General features: G+C 27.2%; 1 protein-coding gene and 1 long non-coding RNA gene across 2 annotated transcripts; one reads left to right on the forward strand and one right to left on the reverse strand.

Moving 5' to 3' along the window:
- The first annotated feature begins 1,072 nt into the window (after positions 1–1,072).
- On the forward strand, positions 1,073–3,499 carry LOC104882573 (uncharacterized). The gene is made up of 4 exons (XM_010666500.3): positions 1,073–1,672; positions 2,554–2,616; positions 2,720–2,794; positions 2,924–3,499. Exons 1-4 carry the CDS (start codon positions 1,307–1,309, stop codon positions 3,266–3,268), a joined length of 849 nt encoding a protein of 282 aa, XP_010664802.1. The 5' UTR covers positions 1,073–1,306; the 3' UTR covers positions 3,269–3,499.
- Positions 3,074–10,404, reverse strand: LOC104882572 (uncharacterized). The gene is made up of 2 exons (XR_009465072.1): positions 9,048–10,404; positions 3,074–4,254 (listed from the first exon to the last, which is right to left on the reverse strand). It is a non-coding gene; the product is annotated as an uncharacterized LOC104882572 (long non-coding RNA).
- Positions 10,405–19,140: the final 8,736 nt, after the last annotated feature.

A 19,140-nucleotide genomic window follows, 5' to 3' on the forward strand; every position in this document is an offset into this window, starting at 1 on the left:
AATGATAAATGTGGTAAATTTATAAGAAGTATACTAAAAGTTTTGAAATAAATAATTTATACTCATTTTTAAGTATTTATATTCACCTTTGAAATACATAATGATTAAGAAATAGCCATCGAATAAAAAATAATAATGATAATATTTCATTTAAAATGAATTTAAAAATAAATAAAATTTAATTTTTTTAACACATAAATGAGTTAAGTCTTTTATTATATGTACACATTTATTATATATTTTTTACCAACAAAGTATTTTAAAGTGCTTTAATCATAATTTTTAGGTTTCATCTAAATTCAATTTATTCAAGTTGTAGTTTTAATCTTTTATGTAAAAATAAGTACTTATTTTATAGTTTTTAAAAATTATATTAATATTATAAAATCCAAAGAAAGTAAATTTTTTAAAATTTTTGTACTTTTATGAAACAATTTAAAGTTATGTTTGATTCTAGAAAAATTGGAGGGAAAATATAAGGAAAAAAAATAAAAGATAAAATTAAAGTGTTAAATTATTTTTATTTGTTATTTCAAACTTATTTTAATTGTTTTAACTTATCATTATAAAAATTAAATAATTTAAAAATATATAAAATTTTAACTAATTTTAATTATATTTAATTTTATTTGAATTTTTTTTTATAATAATCAAACATGAAAAAATCTTTTAAAAATATTTTCTTTTCTTTGGAACTAAACATAACTTAAAAATTACAAACTTTTTAATGAGTTTTTGTTCCATAATAAAATGCATTATTATTTATTTTCTTTTAAAAGTAAAAGTAAGAAAGTATGTCATGTGAATTTTGATTGCTATTAGACTTTAAGGAGAGGATGCTATTTTTAAAGCTGAAAAATTAGTGATTAAAATTTCTGAAAATATATATATAAACAAAAATTTAGTAGAGGAAATTGAGTAGGAGACTTCATCCTCTTAACATTCCTAGATTGTCTCTAATTCTATTTCTATTTCTCAAACATAATCAACTTCAAATACCCTCCAAACCAAATCTTCCAAAAAATAATAAATAAATAAAACAAATTATATTCGCAAATCTTTTAGAAAATAGATATAATCACTTTTTCAGTTTTTCCAGCTGTTCCTGCGTGTTTTGAATGACGCTTAATCTTAAAAACTGAGACATTCCATTTCACCTTCTGCTTCCGCTTTTCTCTCTCTCTCGCGCTCCCGCTCTCTCTCTCTCTCTCTCTCTCTCATCCATTCCCCTTTTTTACTTCTTCAGTCCAGACTTCATCGTTTCTTGTTGATTTTGAGTCACAATCTGTGCATCCTTGAAGCCACAATGAAGAGAAAGAGTTGCAGTCCTTGCGACTCTCTCGAGAGCTTCTTTGATGATAATGAATTGGAGGTTTCTGAAATCCTGATCCAAATTCCCCTCATAATCTTCCAAGCTGAGAATCGCAATCGTCTTTTAGTCCCTTGGGGCGTTAGGAAGAGAAGATCTGCCATTGATCCTGAGTTATATCCGCCTTCTGTTCCTTCATCGTCGTCGCCTCATCTTCCCGGGACTTGTGTGGGTCCGACTTGTGACGATGATGATCCTCAAGCGAAGGTCGAACCTTCCAGCCCTGCCACGCCTCTCTCCTTCTCCCCCAGCGAAACTGATGGCAAGTCTAAGCGCTCTAAGAAGAGTGTTTCATCTAAAAAGGTATCTTTCACAAATATTTCTGATTTCGAAATCATTCGTTTACTGTGTGGTTTCCGTTTTTTTATTTTCCGATTTTTGTTTTCAGTTCTTGATATTTGAAATACTATGTCTTATTAAGTACCCATGTCCTGTTCCTGTATTCAAGGATTGAAATGTCGAAAAATTTCGGCGATATTTATCCGAAATACCGCTTATCGGCCGGCTTCACACAATATTCGTCACCGATTATCGGTCGACGGAAATTTCGGTAATTTTCGAAAATATCACCGAATTTATCGGTATTTTTACCGATTTTTCGGGGAATTTCCCGATATCTCCTACCAGTCCAGCCCGCGCACAGGATACAAAATCTGTCCATTTTTTTTAAAAAAAAACATAAGATGTTATTTGGTAATCTTATCATGATTTGCAGGCAAAGGTTGTGTTTTTCAGCCTGGCTCAAAAATCGTGGATTTAGGGTTCGTGAAATTTAAATCCAATGGTACAAAAGCAAAGAGGCCCCTAGAACAGATCCAGAAAACACAGGGAGCAAAAAAAAAAAGCAATTTTTTTGGTTTTCCTTGGGGGTTTTGCATGGATTTTCTCGGAAAGGATGAATTTTCCAGGAAATCGAATGGGGGATGGATTTTCTTGGGAATCAAACGGGGGTTGCAAAAATAAAATAAAAATAATAACATGATTAGATTAGTACCTGCGAGGATTGAGAGTGGCAGAGGAAAATAGGGCCTTTTTAGGGATTCTCTCGTCTGGAGGGCAACTTCAGAAAAGGCTTCTTGATGCCCGAGTGAGAGAATAGGTGGCCCTTTTGATTTTTAGATTTAGTAGAGATAAAAAAAAAAAAAAAATCTGACATCTTTGTGACTACTTTTCTTGTTGTCCAGAAGAAGGAAAATTTGTTGAAGATGGTTGAGGATTTGACTCATCAGAAGGAGTCGCTAATGACGGTGAGTTTGTTAATCTGAGGGTTTGTTTTTTTCTTGAATTTTTTTTTTCCAAAAAGGGCATTATCTTTAAATTGTTTCTAATATTTGCTTAAAATTAAATCAGGAAATTGAGAATGTCGAGCGGTTCTACAAGCAGTTGAAAGCTCTCAAATCAGAATTAAAGGCAAAAAAACAACAGGTACTTTGAAATAAACCTTCTTCAAACTCTTTTTTTCTTCTACTTTTTTTAAGGTTTTTTTTTCTCCTCCTGTTGAACTTTTCTGAAGTGGGGTCTAAACTAATTTGAATTTTATTTTGGTGATTACAGTTGAATCTTGATACGGCAATAGCCGAAGCCAGAGTGGAGAGCAGAGAGCAAGACCATCATCAACAGCCACTGCCACTCCTCCTTCACGAATCTGCCCCAGCCAGTGCTTTGGTGTCCAACCCTATGGGCCCACCTGTTATACCTGATCTCAACGTCTCCCCGGAGGAGACTCTTGGACCGGAACTAGTTGCGTCGTTGGATCTCAACCTCAGTATTGCTCTGAACGCTGATACCACACAACTGAATAGGGCTGCAGCTGCTCAGGCCAGGAAGAAGAGGCTTCAAATTTACAAAGTGAAGAAACCCAAAGGCGGTTCAAGTCCCTCTATCCTCTCTTTTGGTTAGCGGTTCAAAATTGGTTCATCTCTTCAATGGAAGTTTTATTTTCCCGGAATTTTTATGATGGATTCAATCTCTGATACAATAGATATACCTTTGTTGTTATATTTCATCTCTTCAACAAATTTAGTAATAAGCAGGATACAAATCAATTCTTGAATGTACAGTGACTGTCGCAATGCAACAATTGTAAACTTCTTTTACCATTCAATTATTAATTTTGGTGTTGCTCTGCTATTTCATCTGTGAACACATGGAGCCATAGGGTTGGCCACTTTCGATCCAGTAGTTGAGCATAGCGGTGAATGAAGAGTGGCAATGAGTGTTGACTTTTGAGGATGGAATATGAAAAAGGGATCCCTCTGTTTTCTCATATTCCATGGACTTAGCCAAGTGAGTCCCTCACCAAACAAGCTCGCGAAAGCTATAAATAAGAAGGGCACAATCCAAGTTGTTTGAGGAATTGACTGCTTTTTACTTAAATAGACATCCATATCGTATCATTTAAACATGGATGTGGAAAACTGATGATTGCATAGAAAATGTGGTGAGATTAAACAGCTACTTTTCCTTCAATTTCCATCTGGTTGCGACTAAAAACCCAATGACATACCAGCAAAGTGAGATCCCAAATATAACAGAGAATGGTCCACCTCATCCCTTGTACACCCCAATTGTTGTAAAAATGAGAAATCCTTATTCAGATGCCTGAATAGAACACAACCCACAAAAGATTCAAACCAGATGATGATACAAACAAGCTGAAAGCAAAATGGCCACATATAGTAGTAGCAGTAGCAGTAGCAGACAAATGGGCAAGCTTAGGTGCTCATCTCACAAAACCTTATTTAGGCTTAAGGCTTTTAGGCCTCACAATTCTCTTCAGCGCCCTCCTCATACCCTCATCCTCGGCAGTTGCAACCTGGTATTGCTGGTATTCTGACACTAAATCATTCATGTTGCTCTCTGCTTCCGTCAGAAAAAACAAAACCCTAACAAACGAATATATATATATATAAAACAAAAAATTTCCGGAATGCAAAAACAAATATATATAAATCTATGAAAACAAAAAATTAACATTCATAAACCGTTAATTGGATCCAAAAACAACCACAAACATATATGTCTTAATGAATAGAAAAATCTATGAAAAGAATTGAGAAATTTATTTCTCAATGATTCAACATGATGTGTCTATGCTACCACTTGTAGGGATTACCCAAACTACTTGTAGGAATACTTAAACACCAAATCTCATGTTATAATCTATTCAAGATCTCATATTAATAGCTCAACTACAACAAAATCATGTTATAACCCAAAATCTAGATCATATGTTTCAACCTCAAAATTTAGATCATGTTAAATCATCAAGAAAAGTAAATCGGAAGCGTACATGAATCCATTATGATACAATGGAATGGGGTTTGTTAGTCTTTCATGTTTAAACTTTTCTTCTCCAAAGAAAAACAAATCATATTTCACTCAATGATGGAATATGAGTAAAATCTTTGATTATTTAGATCGAGGACCTCAACGTATTTATATTATATTATATTATTTTATTTTATTTTTAATCCATCATAAAAATAAAATAAAATCAAGTGGTCTATACACATTAAAGCCCACACTTAATGAGATGTTAGTCCAATAAATAAATAAAAACTTATCTAGTCATTTTAATGGGCTAAATGAAAATGAAAGCTAATAATTTACAATTAATAAAAAACACATGTGGGCCCACTTTAATAATTTCCCAACATGCGATACCTTCCATACACACTCAAGTACGATAACCATTTGCTCATTTCCTAAGAGGTCATGAGATTCATCAACTAAAATAAAGAAAAAAGCATTTTCAAGATATATGATAATAACATTTATGGTTTCAATTGCAGTAGCTCTAACAATATCTTTTTTCATGACCATTTTTCAAAATAAATAATCCTCATTGTGATCAACAAGAAATCTAAAAAGTTCAAGAAAGGTTTCATTGGTTACTAGAATCTTCATATTCATCATGACCATGAAATGTAATCCCTTGTCTAAAAAGAAATCAAACACAATCGATAAATGCATTTAAATGAATTCAATATTCACTTCGAACTTGGTTTGATTGTTAGGAGGAAATTGTTTCAATATGTTGCCTTTGGTTTAAGAAGGCTTCACATTTGCTCCAAGCTTGATTATAAGCATTAAAGAGGACTACAACATAAATATCGAACTTTTATTTCTTCTTCCAATTTGAGAACCCTTCACTAACAATTGAATCATTGTCTGCTAGTTCTCCAATATTTGGTTTGAAAAGATAGTAACATAAACAAAATGTCAGTATCTTTTGCTATGCTATACTTCAATCAATTAGGAAATTTAGTAAACTAAGCAGGATTGAATCGTTGTGATGTTTCACCAAATCTTAAAGGGGAAATTATATTTTTGATGCTAACATGGACCCTTTTGCAAGTATGCTCTTCGAACTTTATCTCAAACATTAGGATTATAATCCAAAATCAACCTAGGGTCCGCAAAAAGATCCTCTAAGTTGATTTCAATCTAACTTTGTTTCAAATCTTTATTATTTCTTTTTAAAGTAGTTGACGATTCGAATTCTGATTTTCTATTAAAGTATTTCTCCATAGTTGTTTCAAATTTTGATTTATATATTATTAATGATATTGTCAAGCTTCAAAATTAATAATACTAAGAAATAAAAAACTTTTTAATATATTATTTATTTCACAATGACATTTACATAAAAGTTAACTAATGGATTTCATTAATAAATTTTAATAATATATTAATAACATTCAAACAACACTATATTTAATAATAAACTATTTAAACAAAGTGTTTTTTAAATGCAATTTTATTTTTCTATATTTATCATTATATTATATAAAAATTATATAAATTAAGTACACAATATTAGTATAAATAAAAAGATAAAAGTCAATACAAATTCTAACAAAAATATATTTCATTCTACAACAAACTCTCTCATGGTATGAATTTAAGTAAAATATCAATACAAATTCCAACAAAAATATATTCCATTCCACAACAAACTCTCATGCTATTTTAATCTAATATACAGGCTTTTGTTCTTAAAAATAAAAACACTATTTTGTAAACTTCAAAACACTTCTTACATTTTTTTTTCGGATAGAAAAGAGTTTTTTTTTTAAATCATATTTTTTGGGAAATATTTTTGTTAAAAAAGGAAAAAAAAAAAAAAAAAAGCCATTCTTTCGTGGTTTAAAAAATGGGATCATTTTTGTAGGATGAAATCATATTTTTATCATTTGAAGACTTATAGTGGAGGATTTGTCTAGCCCAGTTTCAAGATCAGAAAACACCTCAAAAAATTGAGAACCAAGTTAATAACATCGCTAACGGTCTTCTCATCTGGCAACAAAAATTCTCAGCTTGCAGTTGTGCAGTTTTGGAAAACCGCACATTATCACGGAACAAAATATCTAATACTATACTTCGAATATTTTCATCAAAATATCTGTAATATAGGGTTACTGATTCTACTCCTTTGCAGATATACGATAAAAAATTTTAACTATAAGACATAAATTTTTTTAAATAATTTATTCTTAATACTAAGCTTTATAATTAATTGTAGAATAAGAGTATGTTTGATAGTGATTTTATAAAACGCTTTTAATATTTTTAACACTTTAAAAATTTTATTATTAAAGTGTTAAAAAGACTAAAAACGTTTTATAGAATCACTATCAAACACACTCTAAATCAAAATTATACCAATTTTGTAATATTAATTTTAACATATATTTTTTCTTATTTAACATTATTATATCATATCTATATTAACTTTTTTAAAAACTCAATTTAATATATATATATATATATATATATATATATATATATATATATATATATATATATATATATATAATGTCCGATGTTCTAGAGATCGAATCATAAACCGATATTTTCTTCGAAGCATATGAATTATGATATGTGGACAAAGAGGTCCTAATCATGATGATGGAACATATCTTTCCTCCTCAAAGTGCAAAACCACACATTACTTCTCCTAATTATATTTTAGTACGTTTTAACACAGACAACATAAAAATTTTAAAAAAGATGACAAAAAATTTAAATTCAAATATGAAACAATATCAAGACAACCAAATTACCTTTAGAATCCTCTTGATAGTGTTTTTTAAAAAATATTTTTAACAAGTAGACTTGGTGTCGCTAGCACCTCGATGCTCGTGGCCAAATCTCCGATCACCAGAGGAAGCTTCGGGACGAATTCAATCCTTTGCCCATGAGCCATTGCGAGTGAGCGGACAATTAAGGTGGCAATACAAGTGTTTTTTGAAGAAAAAATAGGTGTGGACTGAAATCTCAACAACATTTCTAAAAATGTGAAAAATTACTTTTAATATTAAAAAAATTACTTGTAATGTTTTACGAAAAAACATTTAGGTAGGTGTGAACCCCGTATTTTGCTCGATGTGTTCCCACTTGATGGCGAAATTCGCTTTTTGTTTTATTTGATGAAAATTTTATTTTTAGAAAAAGATTTAAAATCGCCACTTATTTTTGTTTTATTTTTTAAGGGAAAAACAAAATAAAAAAGAAAAACTTTAAGTGTGACTCATAAAGGAAAAAAACAGGTATGTGAAAAACTGAAATCGGATTCGAGAATCAGGTTACTTATTAGAAAGGTACGATGGTGAGCCGTAAAATCCCTCTAAGTATGCATATATACGACTTTTACTAAACGAATTGAGGAAATTGTGATAATTAATTAATTAATTATGGATAACAAGAAAAATAATCAATGAACAAATCATGGTGAAAATTAATATACAAAAAAAATAATGATCAAATCTAATTATAAGAATATACAAAATAAATGAAGAGAAATTATGCAAAATGATTTATTGAACTAAAAAAAATAAAATTAAAAAAATAGTTTTCAAGAAATTTCAAATGATTTTATAAAGAATGATTTTGAATTAATGATTTTAATTTATTTATTTATAAAAAAAAGAAGTTTCAATTTATTTTCTCAATTTCATTTGTATTCAATTTTCAAAAAAATTATTCACACTTATTATATCAAAAGAATTTATTACAAAATTTCAATTTGGGTATAAAAATTATTTTTACTTGCTTTTACTAGAAAATAATAAATTTTTACAATTTTACTTACAAAAACATTTAGATTCATTTTCATTTAAAAAAAAAGTGATTTTTACAAATTATTTAAAATGACATAACTTTATTTGCAAAAGAAATTTTAATTAAAAAGAAAAACAAAGATTTAAATCCTCTATTTCTAAAAAAACGTCTTTAATCCCATTTTAATTAAGGAAAAAGAATTAATTTAAAAAAATTATTTTTGAACAATTTTATTAAAAATTAATTTTTGGGATCACTTTATTTACAAAACAATTTTTGGATAATTTTTATTAAACAAATAAATTTTTGGACGATGTTATTAAAAATAATTTTTCAAATTCTATTAAAAACAACTTTTTAGATTTTTCTAAATGCATTTTTCTGCATTTTTTAAATAAAAAATATTTTTTTATTAAAAATAACATTTTAAAATTATTGTTTTATCAAAACACATTTACTGAATTCTTCCTCTCATTTAAACAAAATTTCTAGTTTGTTCGATGTTTGATTCTGTACACACTCAATAAATATATACGAAAAAATATTTACAAGAACTAATAAAAATAAAACCAAATAAAAAAGGAAAATAAAATATGTACTAAAATAAACTTACAATAAGCTCCACGTGCCTTCAATTCATACTCAGCTAACAAGATTGCAGAACGGATCTATGCAAAAACAAAAAAAACGCAAATGTAAATATCCTACAAAATCCTAAACAAATATTCAAATTTCAAATTAATCCAACAAATTTTAGTAATTAAAAATGGGTCCAAATTAACAAATATAACCCAATAAAAATATCTCACATATCTTAGATCCTAACCTAAAGTTTTCTAATTAATAGTCGAAATATAAACTCAATTAATCAAACCTAAAACATGATAAATTAAAATAAATCTCATTAGACCTAAATTTAATATATCATCATTCAAGCCCAATTTAACATGTAAACCTAAATCCACAATCAAAATCAATCCAATTTAATATTCAAACCTACGTCCAAAATATACTACCATATTACATCATATCCAAATTAAATAATTTAAATGGGTATAACCATATAAATTATCAACTAATTTAACCCAAATTAACAAATTTCAAATAAATTCATCAATAATAAATTCATCAAATTTCAAATTTCATATTAATTTTCTAATAATAAATTAACCAAAATTTCATATTAATTTACCAACAACAAATTAACATCAATCTCATACTAATTAATAAGGCTCAAATATAAGACTCACAGATAAACATAAATAAACAAATCCAATTTCATCAACAATTATTATTAAAATTAAATAAAAAATAAAGAAAAAAAAATAGTAGTAATAATAATAATAATAAGTTAATAACCGACTGTCGAAAAAAAAGGGTGGAAGGGGAGGAAATCCTCGATTGCCGAAAATGACGTCGGCGATGGCAGCTCGCCGGTGATGACTGAACGGCTGTGGATATGGAGATGGGTTTAACGGGAAATAAAAAGAAATGAAAAAGAAAAAAAAATGGAAGGAAGGAAAAATGAGGGGGGGTGTGGCAGTGGGTGTTCGGAGGGAGCAAAAACCCAGAAAAAAAAATGGGAAAGGAAAAATCTGGGAGGGGTTCCCCGACGGTCTGTGTGGAAGTTGAGGGAAGAGGGAGAAAAAATGAAAAATAAATAAAATAAATAATAAAAAAAAATGAAGAGTTGGGGATGGGGAGTCGCCACTGCCGCCGTCCTGGAAGAAGCCCCATGAAGAAGAAAATGGAGAGGAAAAGAAAGGGAAGGGAGAAGATGACGGGTGTGTGGCCGGTGCGCCGTTGGGGGAGAGAGAAGGCTCTTGGGGGTAAAACTCAGAATGGAGAAAATGTGGGGAAAACAGCTCATGGGGGTGGGGGCCGCCCGTCTTGGGAAATGCTCACAAAAGAAAAGTGGAGGATGGGAGGAAAAAAAATAGGAAGACGAGAGGAAAAAGGAAAAAAATAAAAAATAAAAAATATGAGAGATGAGATGATGGCAGGTGTTGAGCGGTATGGGAGGAGAGAAGAAGTTAGTGGGGTGGTTGGGGAGTGGGATGAGAGAGGAAAGAGAAAAGAAAAATAAATAATAATAATAATAAAATAAAAGTAATATTAATAAAATAAAATAATATATAAAATAATAAAAACGATTGAAGTCGGTAAAAAAATAACATGTATTCCTCATTTAAAATTGAATTCAAAATTAATATAAAAATAAAATTAGAATAAATTTTGAAATCTACAAAAAGTTATTCATTTAAAAATATTTTTATTAAAAACACTTATATTCCGTTTAACAATTATTTTAGAGAATATTTTTAATATTTTTAATACTTAAAATTTTTTATCATTTAAGTATTAAAAATGTTAAAAACATTTTCTAAAATCACTCTTAAATATATTTTTTAGAATTCATTTGATGGTAACTTTAAGGAAGCGTTTTTACATCTTTAATACTTGAAAAATAAAAATTTTCAAGTGATAGAAAGATAAAAATTAATTCTTAAGATTATTACCAAACGGGCTTTTAAACAATATCAAATTAAGGCAATTCTATAAGCATCTTGCAGCATTTTAAATGAAGAGTACAAATCTCAAACTGATTTACCATCCAAAAAGTGGGAAGCATGGAGCAACATGGTACTTAATAGTTATAACCCACATCTGCTGTCGGATTGAACTCCTTATAAAAAAAATTTGAGTAAAGTTTTGATAAATAAGAATGATAGGAAATTTCAAATTTATGTTTTTTTTAATAAAAAAATGTTTTCAAAATGATGATTAAAAATATTATTTTAATTTATTTAAAAAACAAAAAGATTTTAAAAATATATTTGAGGGATTTGTCTGTTATTTTTACTCTAAAAAAAATTAAAACACAAAAAATGATCTAATGATTTTCATATTGCAAATAAGTATAATGTTTCTTCATTGAGAAAATTATTTTTTCTATTTAAGTTTTTAAATAGGATTTTATACTTTTTCGGCAGAGTCCACGAGTACCCCGTATTTTGCTTGATGCGTTCCCACTCGATGATGAAACTCATTTTTTTTTATTTTTTTTGGTAAAAATTGATTTTTAGAAAAAACTTGGAATCGCCACTTATTTTAATTTGTTTTTTTAAGGGAAAACAAAATAAAAAAGAAAACCTATATGACTCTTTATTTGGAAAAGACATGTCTGCAAAAACAGAATCTGGGTCAGGTTACTTATTTGGGAAGGTATGGTGGTGAGTCTTAGTACCCCTCTAAGCCCGTATACATATGCTCTCTACTAATCAAATTAAGGAAATTGTGACAATTAATTAATTAATTATGGATGCCAAGAAAAATAATCAAACAAATGAGTATGTACAAGTCATAGTGAAAATCAATATACAAAAATAATGATGAAGTCTAATTACAAAAATATACAAAATAAATGATAAGAGAATTATGCAAAATGATTTATTGAACTATAAAAAGATATTAAAAAAATAATTTTCAAAGGATTTTATTAAAAATGAATTTTGAATTAATGATTTCAATTTATTTATTTACAAAAAAAAATCAATTTATTTTCTCAATTTTCAAAAAAAAAGTTATTTACACTTATTGTATCAAAAGAATTTATTACAAAATTTCAATTTGGTACAAAAATTATTTTTACTTGCTGGAAAGTAATGAATTTTTACAATTTTATTTATAAAAGTATTTCAATTTGTTTTTATTTAAGAAAAGTAATCTGTACAAATTATTTAAAAAATAACTTTATTTGCAAAAAAAATTTTAATTAAAAATAAAAAAAATCAATCTCTTATTTCTAAAAATTTCTTTTAATCCTATTTTACTTAATGAAAAAGAATTTATTTAAAAACATTTTTTTTTGGACAATTTTATTAAAAACAATTTTTTCAAATTCTATTAAAAACAATTCTTTTGGATTTTTCTAAATGCATTTTTCAAAATATTTTAAAATTATTATTTTATTAAACATGTTTATTGAATCATTCCCCTCATTTAAACAAAATTTATGATTTGCTCGATATTCAATTTTGTACATAATAAGTAAATATACACAGATAAATATTTACAGAAATAAAACCAAATAAGAGTGAGAAATAAAATATGTACTCAAACAAACTTATAACAAGCTTAATGTCTTCCTACAGCTTTTCAAGTCTCACTTCTTTCCATAAAATTTCGTGCTCCACGTATCATAAATTCGTACTCAATCAACAAGATTGTAAAATAGGTCCATGCAAAAACAAAAAAAATAGCACAAGTGGGTGACAAGAGAGTAGCAAAAAAAGAGAAAAATGAAGAGAGGAATGGGGGAGATCAAATAAAAAAATGGAAATAAATGATGAAGAGTAGAAATGGGTCTTGGACGTGCGGTGATGGGGGTAGGTGAGGATGGGTAGGGGATAGAGAGGAGCGAGGAGAGAGAAGTGAAAAAAATAATGAAGAAAAAGAAAATAAATAAAAATATAATATAATATAAAAATAAAAATAAAAATAAACATAATAATAATAGTAAAAATAATAATAGTAATAAATAAAATATAAAAACTAATAATTAAATAGTGAGTCAGTCAAAAACATCATATTTAATTGAGATTTAAAATCTAAGGATAAAATTGAACTTAAAATTAATGTAAAAATAAAAATTGAGATAAATTTTGAAGTCTACAATACTGTTTTTAAATATTGGGCTAAAAGCAGAGTTCTGGTGACAGAGCGCCAGCAAAGCAGAGTTTCCAAGCCCAATGGCAACTTGTTTGGGCTAAAGCCCATATAATCTTGAATCTTGGGCTAAAAGCCTAAATAAGGTTGAGGATAAATAAATTTGAACTGTTCAAGTATCTTTGGACAAGCTAAAAATAAGGTTGCCCTAATAAACTTCACCCGCTTTAATAGGCGTGAAAACACAAAAAGAATTAATAAAAAAAAATATTGTGAATTTTTTTTTTTAAATATTGTCTTTCACCAATCTTATTCGAACTATGAGAGAATACTCAAATTCATATTGAAATTAAAACTTCTAATAACTATAAAAAAATTTAAAAGATTCAACTACTTAAATATAGAAATCAAATCAATCACTCAAAATAAAATTATTTTAATTAAATTTTAGAAATTAAAACAAATTTAAAATTTTAGAAACTTTATAAAATTAAGTTTGCTTTCCAACAATAGCAAAAGTACTTTCACTTTTAGATTTTAATGAAATCAGAATCAAATAAAACAACTATTAAATATTATTAGCGTTGTTTATTTATTCACTCAAAAAAATAAATTATGAGTTTATGTGTATTTTAAATCAAATATTATCTTTAAAATATTTAATAAGTATTTATTTATTTATTTAATAAATTATGAATTATTATAAAAGGATAGTAAAATCAATTGATATGTACACGAGATTTACCAAACATAGTCATAGAACATATATGAAGAGTAACCCCAAACAGATATACCAATAGAAAAAGATCGAGAACCTCCACATCAAACTCCCTATTATAAAGAAATTTGAGAAAGGCTTCAAATTTCGAATCTTTACTTTATTTTAAGATAAATTAAAAATATTTTTAATTTATTCCTACAAAACGGATAGAAAAAAAAAGTGTTTGTTAGATTTTAGATTAAAAATATTTTTTTTTAGAATTTATTCCTAAAACAAGATAATTTTTTTTAAATATATTTAGAGTGCGTTTGGGAAATAAAAAATAAAAACATAAAAGATGAATTGATAATTTTTATGTTGCAGATAACAATAATATTTTTATTGATAAAATTTTTTTTTGTATATAAAATTTTAGACAAGATTTTATATTGTTCTTAAATATGATATTTGTTGAAAGAGTGCAAAAGTTCATTGAATTGTACGTTAGGAGCATGACGAGAGGTTCAAGCCCACAGAAACCCGTATAATCTTGTGCTAAAAGCCTTGGTAAGATTGACTTAGGTAGTATTTGTTTTTTAGTTGAATATAAAAAATTATAATATTTAGTTTTTTTTATTCAGGTAAAAATAATTGTTGATATAAACCATTATAACTAAACTAAACCTATTAACAACAAATTCACTTTAATCATCTTAATTGATATCAAAAGGTTATTTTTAGATAAATAAATAAAAAGTTAAATATTTTGACTTTTTTTATTTAGTAAAAAAACAAACACCACTTTAGGTTACTAAAACACAATCTTTGGACAAACAAAAAATAAGGTTACTTGAATAAATTTGAATTGGAATAATAGGATTCAATCACTCAAAAAATTACTATATATATATATATATATATATATTTGTGAAAAAAAAAATTATCATCTTTCACCCATTGAATACTCGCATTCATATTAAAATTAAAACTTCTAATGACCATAAAAATTTAGAAATATAATAAGTTAATCACTCAAAATAAAAATATATTTTAATTAAATTTTAGAAATTAAATCAAATTTATATTTTAGAAGCTTTGTGAAAGTAAGTTTCCTTTCCAACAATAGCAAGAGTCCTTGGATTTATAAATCTTTAGTTTGTGAGGATCAAACTCTAGTCATAATCCATTTAGGTTTTCAATTTTCATTTTCTCAAACTCTTAAGCTCGTGAAAAACAAACTTTATTCCTACTCCAACTTGAACTTGGGGTTTTGGAGTTAGAATCAAATACTACAAATGCTAAATAAAAGGTCAGAGGTAGGGCCAAAAAAGAAGAGAAGAGTTGAATAAAAATAAAAATTAGCTATTTTTCAAGATTGAAAATAATAGAGCTGATTTGATTTGATGGGCAAGGGAAAGGGAAAAGGAAAGTTGAAGGGCAAATCCGTTGGTATGCGTCAATTCTCCACCGATGAGGAGATTGTGGCTAGTATCTTTATTCATTCTAGTACTTTCAATCAAGAAGAAATTGAAGGAAAAGAAGAATACTCTGGAGAAGAATTTGAAGAAGAACCTCGTGAGGTAAGGCGAAAAGGTGTCCAAGGTTTGATTGAGGTTGAGAATCCTAATTGGGGGAAGCCAAATGTCTTGAAAGTTAAAGACATTGATGTTGAAAAAATAACTCAACTTTCCAAGCATGAAAAAAATGAAATAGATAAACAGAAAAGATATGAACGAGGTATGAAATTACACGAGGAAGGGAAAACAGAACAAGCAAAGAAAGATTTAGAACGTTTAACTTTGATTCGGCAACAAAGAGTTGATACTGCTAAAAAGCGAGAAGAAGAAAAAGCTTTCAAAGAGAAAAAGAAGGAAGAAAAAGCTTTCAAAGAGAAAAAGAAGGCCGAGGCTCGCAAATGACCTTAATTGATGATAGAATATCATGCAAATAGGCCTTTTTATTGAATGTTTGAATAGTATTTTTTGTTTTATTTTATATTTGATTTTTTTCAATTGAATCCCAAAGAGTATGTTTGGAATGGAATATTAGTTTAAAAGTATATAATAAATATTTTGTCTTAACATTTTCTCTATATAAAAGAGTTTTTTGAAAATTCATTTAGAAAAAAGGGTGTTCTTTTACAACATGTTTTTAATTATTTTTCAATCATGAAAAATGTTTAAAAATAAAGCATTACAATTAAAATTTATTTTTAAGGAATATTTAGATACACAGAAAACACATTGAGAACATTTTAAGTTAATAAATAGACTTTTATTTTATTTTTTAAAAACAACTTTTTACTTTTCTTAATTAAAAAAGTATTTTGCAAATCAAACACAACCTAATATCTAACTCTTTTTTTTACGTTATTTAAAGCAATATAAGATTGATTGATTGAAAAAATATTTTCAAGATTAAATCTTAAATAAGTTTTATAAATATTGTCGGTTCACTATTTAATAATTTAAGTTATTAAACTAATTGATAACTTAATATAATATGAATGTCCACCCAAAGTGATTAGTTGACTACTTACATTAGTGCATGACCATCTAACCCCATCACTTTGGTCGATCACCCTTGAATCCAAAATCTTAGATATTAATATCGATATTTCATAAAATTGAATTATCATAAAAATTTTATGGAATCCAATTTTTTCGTCATTGCATATGATATGGAATACCTTTTCTCGTCCAGATGAAGAGTTATCCCAAATTGAATTGTACGGCAGGAGAATGACGGAATCAAGAAGCCAACCAGAGATTCCAAGCCCAATGACAACTTGTTTGGGCTAAGGCCCATATAATCTTGGGCTAAAAGCCTAAATAAGGCTCACTTATTTTAATGAAACACATAAATAAATGTATAAACATAATAGAATTACATTAAAAATAAAATTGTTGTAATTTTTTTAAAAAAAAATGTCTTTTACTGATCTTATTCAAATATGAGAGAATACTTAAATATATACAAATTAAAATTCTAAGTATAAAGATTTTAAGATATTCAATTACTTTAATGTAGAAATTAAATCAATCGCTCAAAATAAAAATATTTTAATTGCATGTTAGAAATTAAATCAAATTTAAATTTCACGAGAGAAAAATAGAAACTAGCTCTTTTTCAATATTGGAGATTATAACGAGATAAGGGAAGGGGAAAGTTCAAGGATTTTATTTTTTATTTTATTTTATTTTATCTCACTTCACTATTATCTTTATTTTTATTCCCATTTTTTATTTTTATTAATTCAAATATAAATTATTTTATTTTAATTTAATAAGAGTTAAAAATATCATATGAATTGGATTATTATTTTAGTATTCTAAAAGGTTTGTGTCTAAGGAATGATTAATAGTTTGTTCTTTTTCTTTTTCTTTTTTTTGAAATTTTGGGAGAAATAATGTGTGCTTATTTATTAAATAATAATAAAAATTTATTAGGTATAATTATATTAGTTATGATTTCTTAATTTTAAAAAATAATTAATTATTTTTTATTTGATATCTAAATTTTTTGTTATCTATCTAAATATATTTAGAAATTTTATCTAGACATTTAAAAGTTGTTCAAGAATTCAAACAGTTATGGTGATGAGTATTCATTTGAGATAATAATTTCTTTGAAGATAATACGATTTATAAAAAGATAAAAGAGAATTTTAAATCCCTCCGGGATTTTACTTAAAATAATTCGAAAAAAATATATAAATACTATTTAAGGATATCTTATTTGTGGCCTGTTTTAAGAATTTTATTAAACATCTTAAAAACCCATATTTAGAATAAATATTTAGATTTAATAAAAAATCTAGATACCAAATAAAAAGTAATTAATTATTTTTTATGAAATTAATTAATCTTGATTAAAATAATTCTACCTGATTAATTTTTTTGTTTAATAAATAAGTATATGTTATTATTTGTTGAAGTCGGTAGGTAAGTATAACCTTATTAAATAGAATTTCTTTGATAAGATTTCTCCTAAAATTTTAGATGATAAAAAAATTATTAATCTCTTTTAAATAAAATTTTTTCCACATAATATTTTTTTTTAAAAATTTTAGAAAACTAAAATAACTAAGATAAGAAATTTAACTCTTATCAAATTAAAATAGAAAGAAATCAATCACAATCCACTAAAAAAACAAAATTATTAAAGTTAGCCATGGAGGTGAGTGAGTTTATAAATCCCAACAATATAATAATTACAAAATAATTGAAAAATTAAATTTTAAATTCAAATAATTATTTGAATTTTGCAATGAATCTATCTTTTTATATATATAAAAATATAAATAAATAAATTATTTATAGTAAAAAAAGGAAAAAAAAAGGTGAAAATAGTTGGGTATTTTTTTTTCTTTCTTTTTTTTTTGACCATTTTACCATATGTAAAAGGGGGGGAAAAGCTATTGGAGTTGGTAGAAATTACAGAAATGTCACTAGCCACTAAACGAAGGGAATGATCGTTTGTAACTTTGTACAAATCACAACAAAGTGTGTTCAAAAGGGGAAAGGAGGGTTAAAGTTGGAAATTACACTATAAAAATAACAGTAAACCTCAGTCTGACGACAAAATCAAAAGTGGATCCCGGAAACCGGCGTTATCGTGATGGTGAATGAAAAAAAAAAAAAGATACGGGTGGGAATTTTGAGCAGGATTTAGCGGGGGAGAATGATGACAAAGCGAGGGGAAATTCAAAGGAAGCCATAATTTTCTGGAGGAAAAAGGACGGTCGAGAACCGGTTTCTGAAGAAGAAAAAGGGTCAGAAAACCAGAATTCCCTGGAGGAGAAAATTTTCTGGAAACTGGTTCTGAGTTCCCTGACGAGATTGGATCTACAAAGAAGAACCAGATTGCAAAGATGAGCTTCACGTTGGGTAATATCTCTCAATCCTTTCTTTCGATCCCTCTAAAATAAATTCTTATGCAGCTTTGTAAGAAGATATTGGTGGCTTTCATGTTTGGCCTGCTAATGAATAAGGGTTCGGGATGGATTGTCCGATCCCAATTCATTTCAGTAAAAAGAAAATATGAAAAAGAGACAAGTATATGTTGCTATCATTACATATGAATGTAACATTCACAATATTATATTTTTTAAATTAAAATTTAAAATAATAAAACTTATTTTTTTAATGCAAATTATGTATTTTCTTAAACATGGAGAGAAAAACAAACAAAAAATATTGTAATTGTCACGCCCCAAGACCCACTCCAAGGGTGTGACGGTCATTTCACACCTCAAACCCGAAGGCTTAAAGTATAATCTGACCCAAACAGTCATATTGTAACTGGATGTTACCAATTACCAAATACCTGCTCAGAG

This window comes from Vitis vinifera, chromosome 18, assembly GCF_030704535.1.
Source record: "Vitis vinifera cultivar Pinot Noir 40024 chromosome 18, ASM3070453v1".
In the NCBI taxonomy this organism is placed as follows: Eukaryota; Viridiplantae; Streptophyta; class Magnoliopsida; order Vitales; family Vitaceae; genus Vitis; species Vitis vinifera.

Bases quoted from the DNA above. Each gene is read 5' to 3' on its own strand.
- LOC104882573 (XM_010666500.3), top strand. From the start codon at position 1,307: ATGAAGAGAAAGAGTTGCAGTCCTTGCGACTCTCTCGAGAGCTTCTTT. The intron at 1,673-2,553 runs GTATCTTTCACA...CTTGTTGTCCAG, and splicing joins AGAGTGTTTCATCTAAAAAG to AAGAAGGAAAATTTGTTGAA. The intron at 2,795-2,923 runs GTACTTTGAAAT...TGGTGATTACAG, and splicing joins TAAAGGCAAAAAAACAACAG to TTGAATCTTGATACGGCAAT.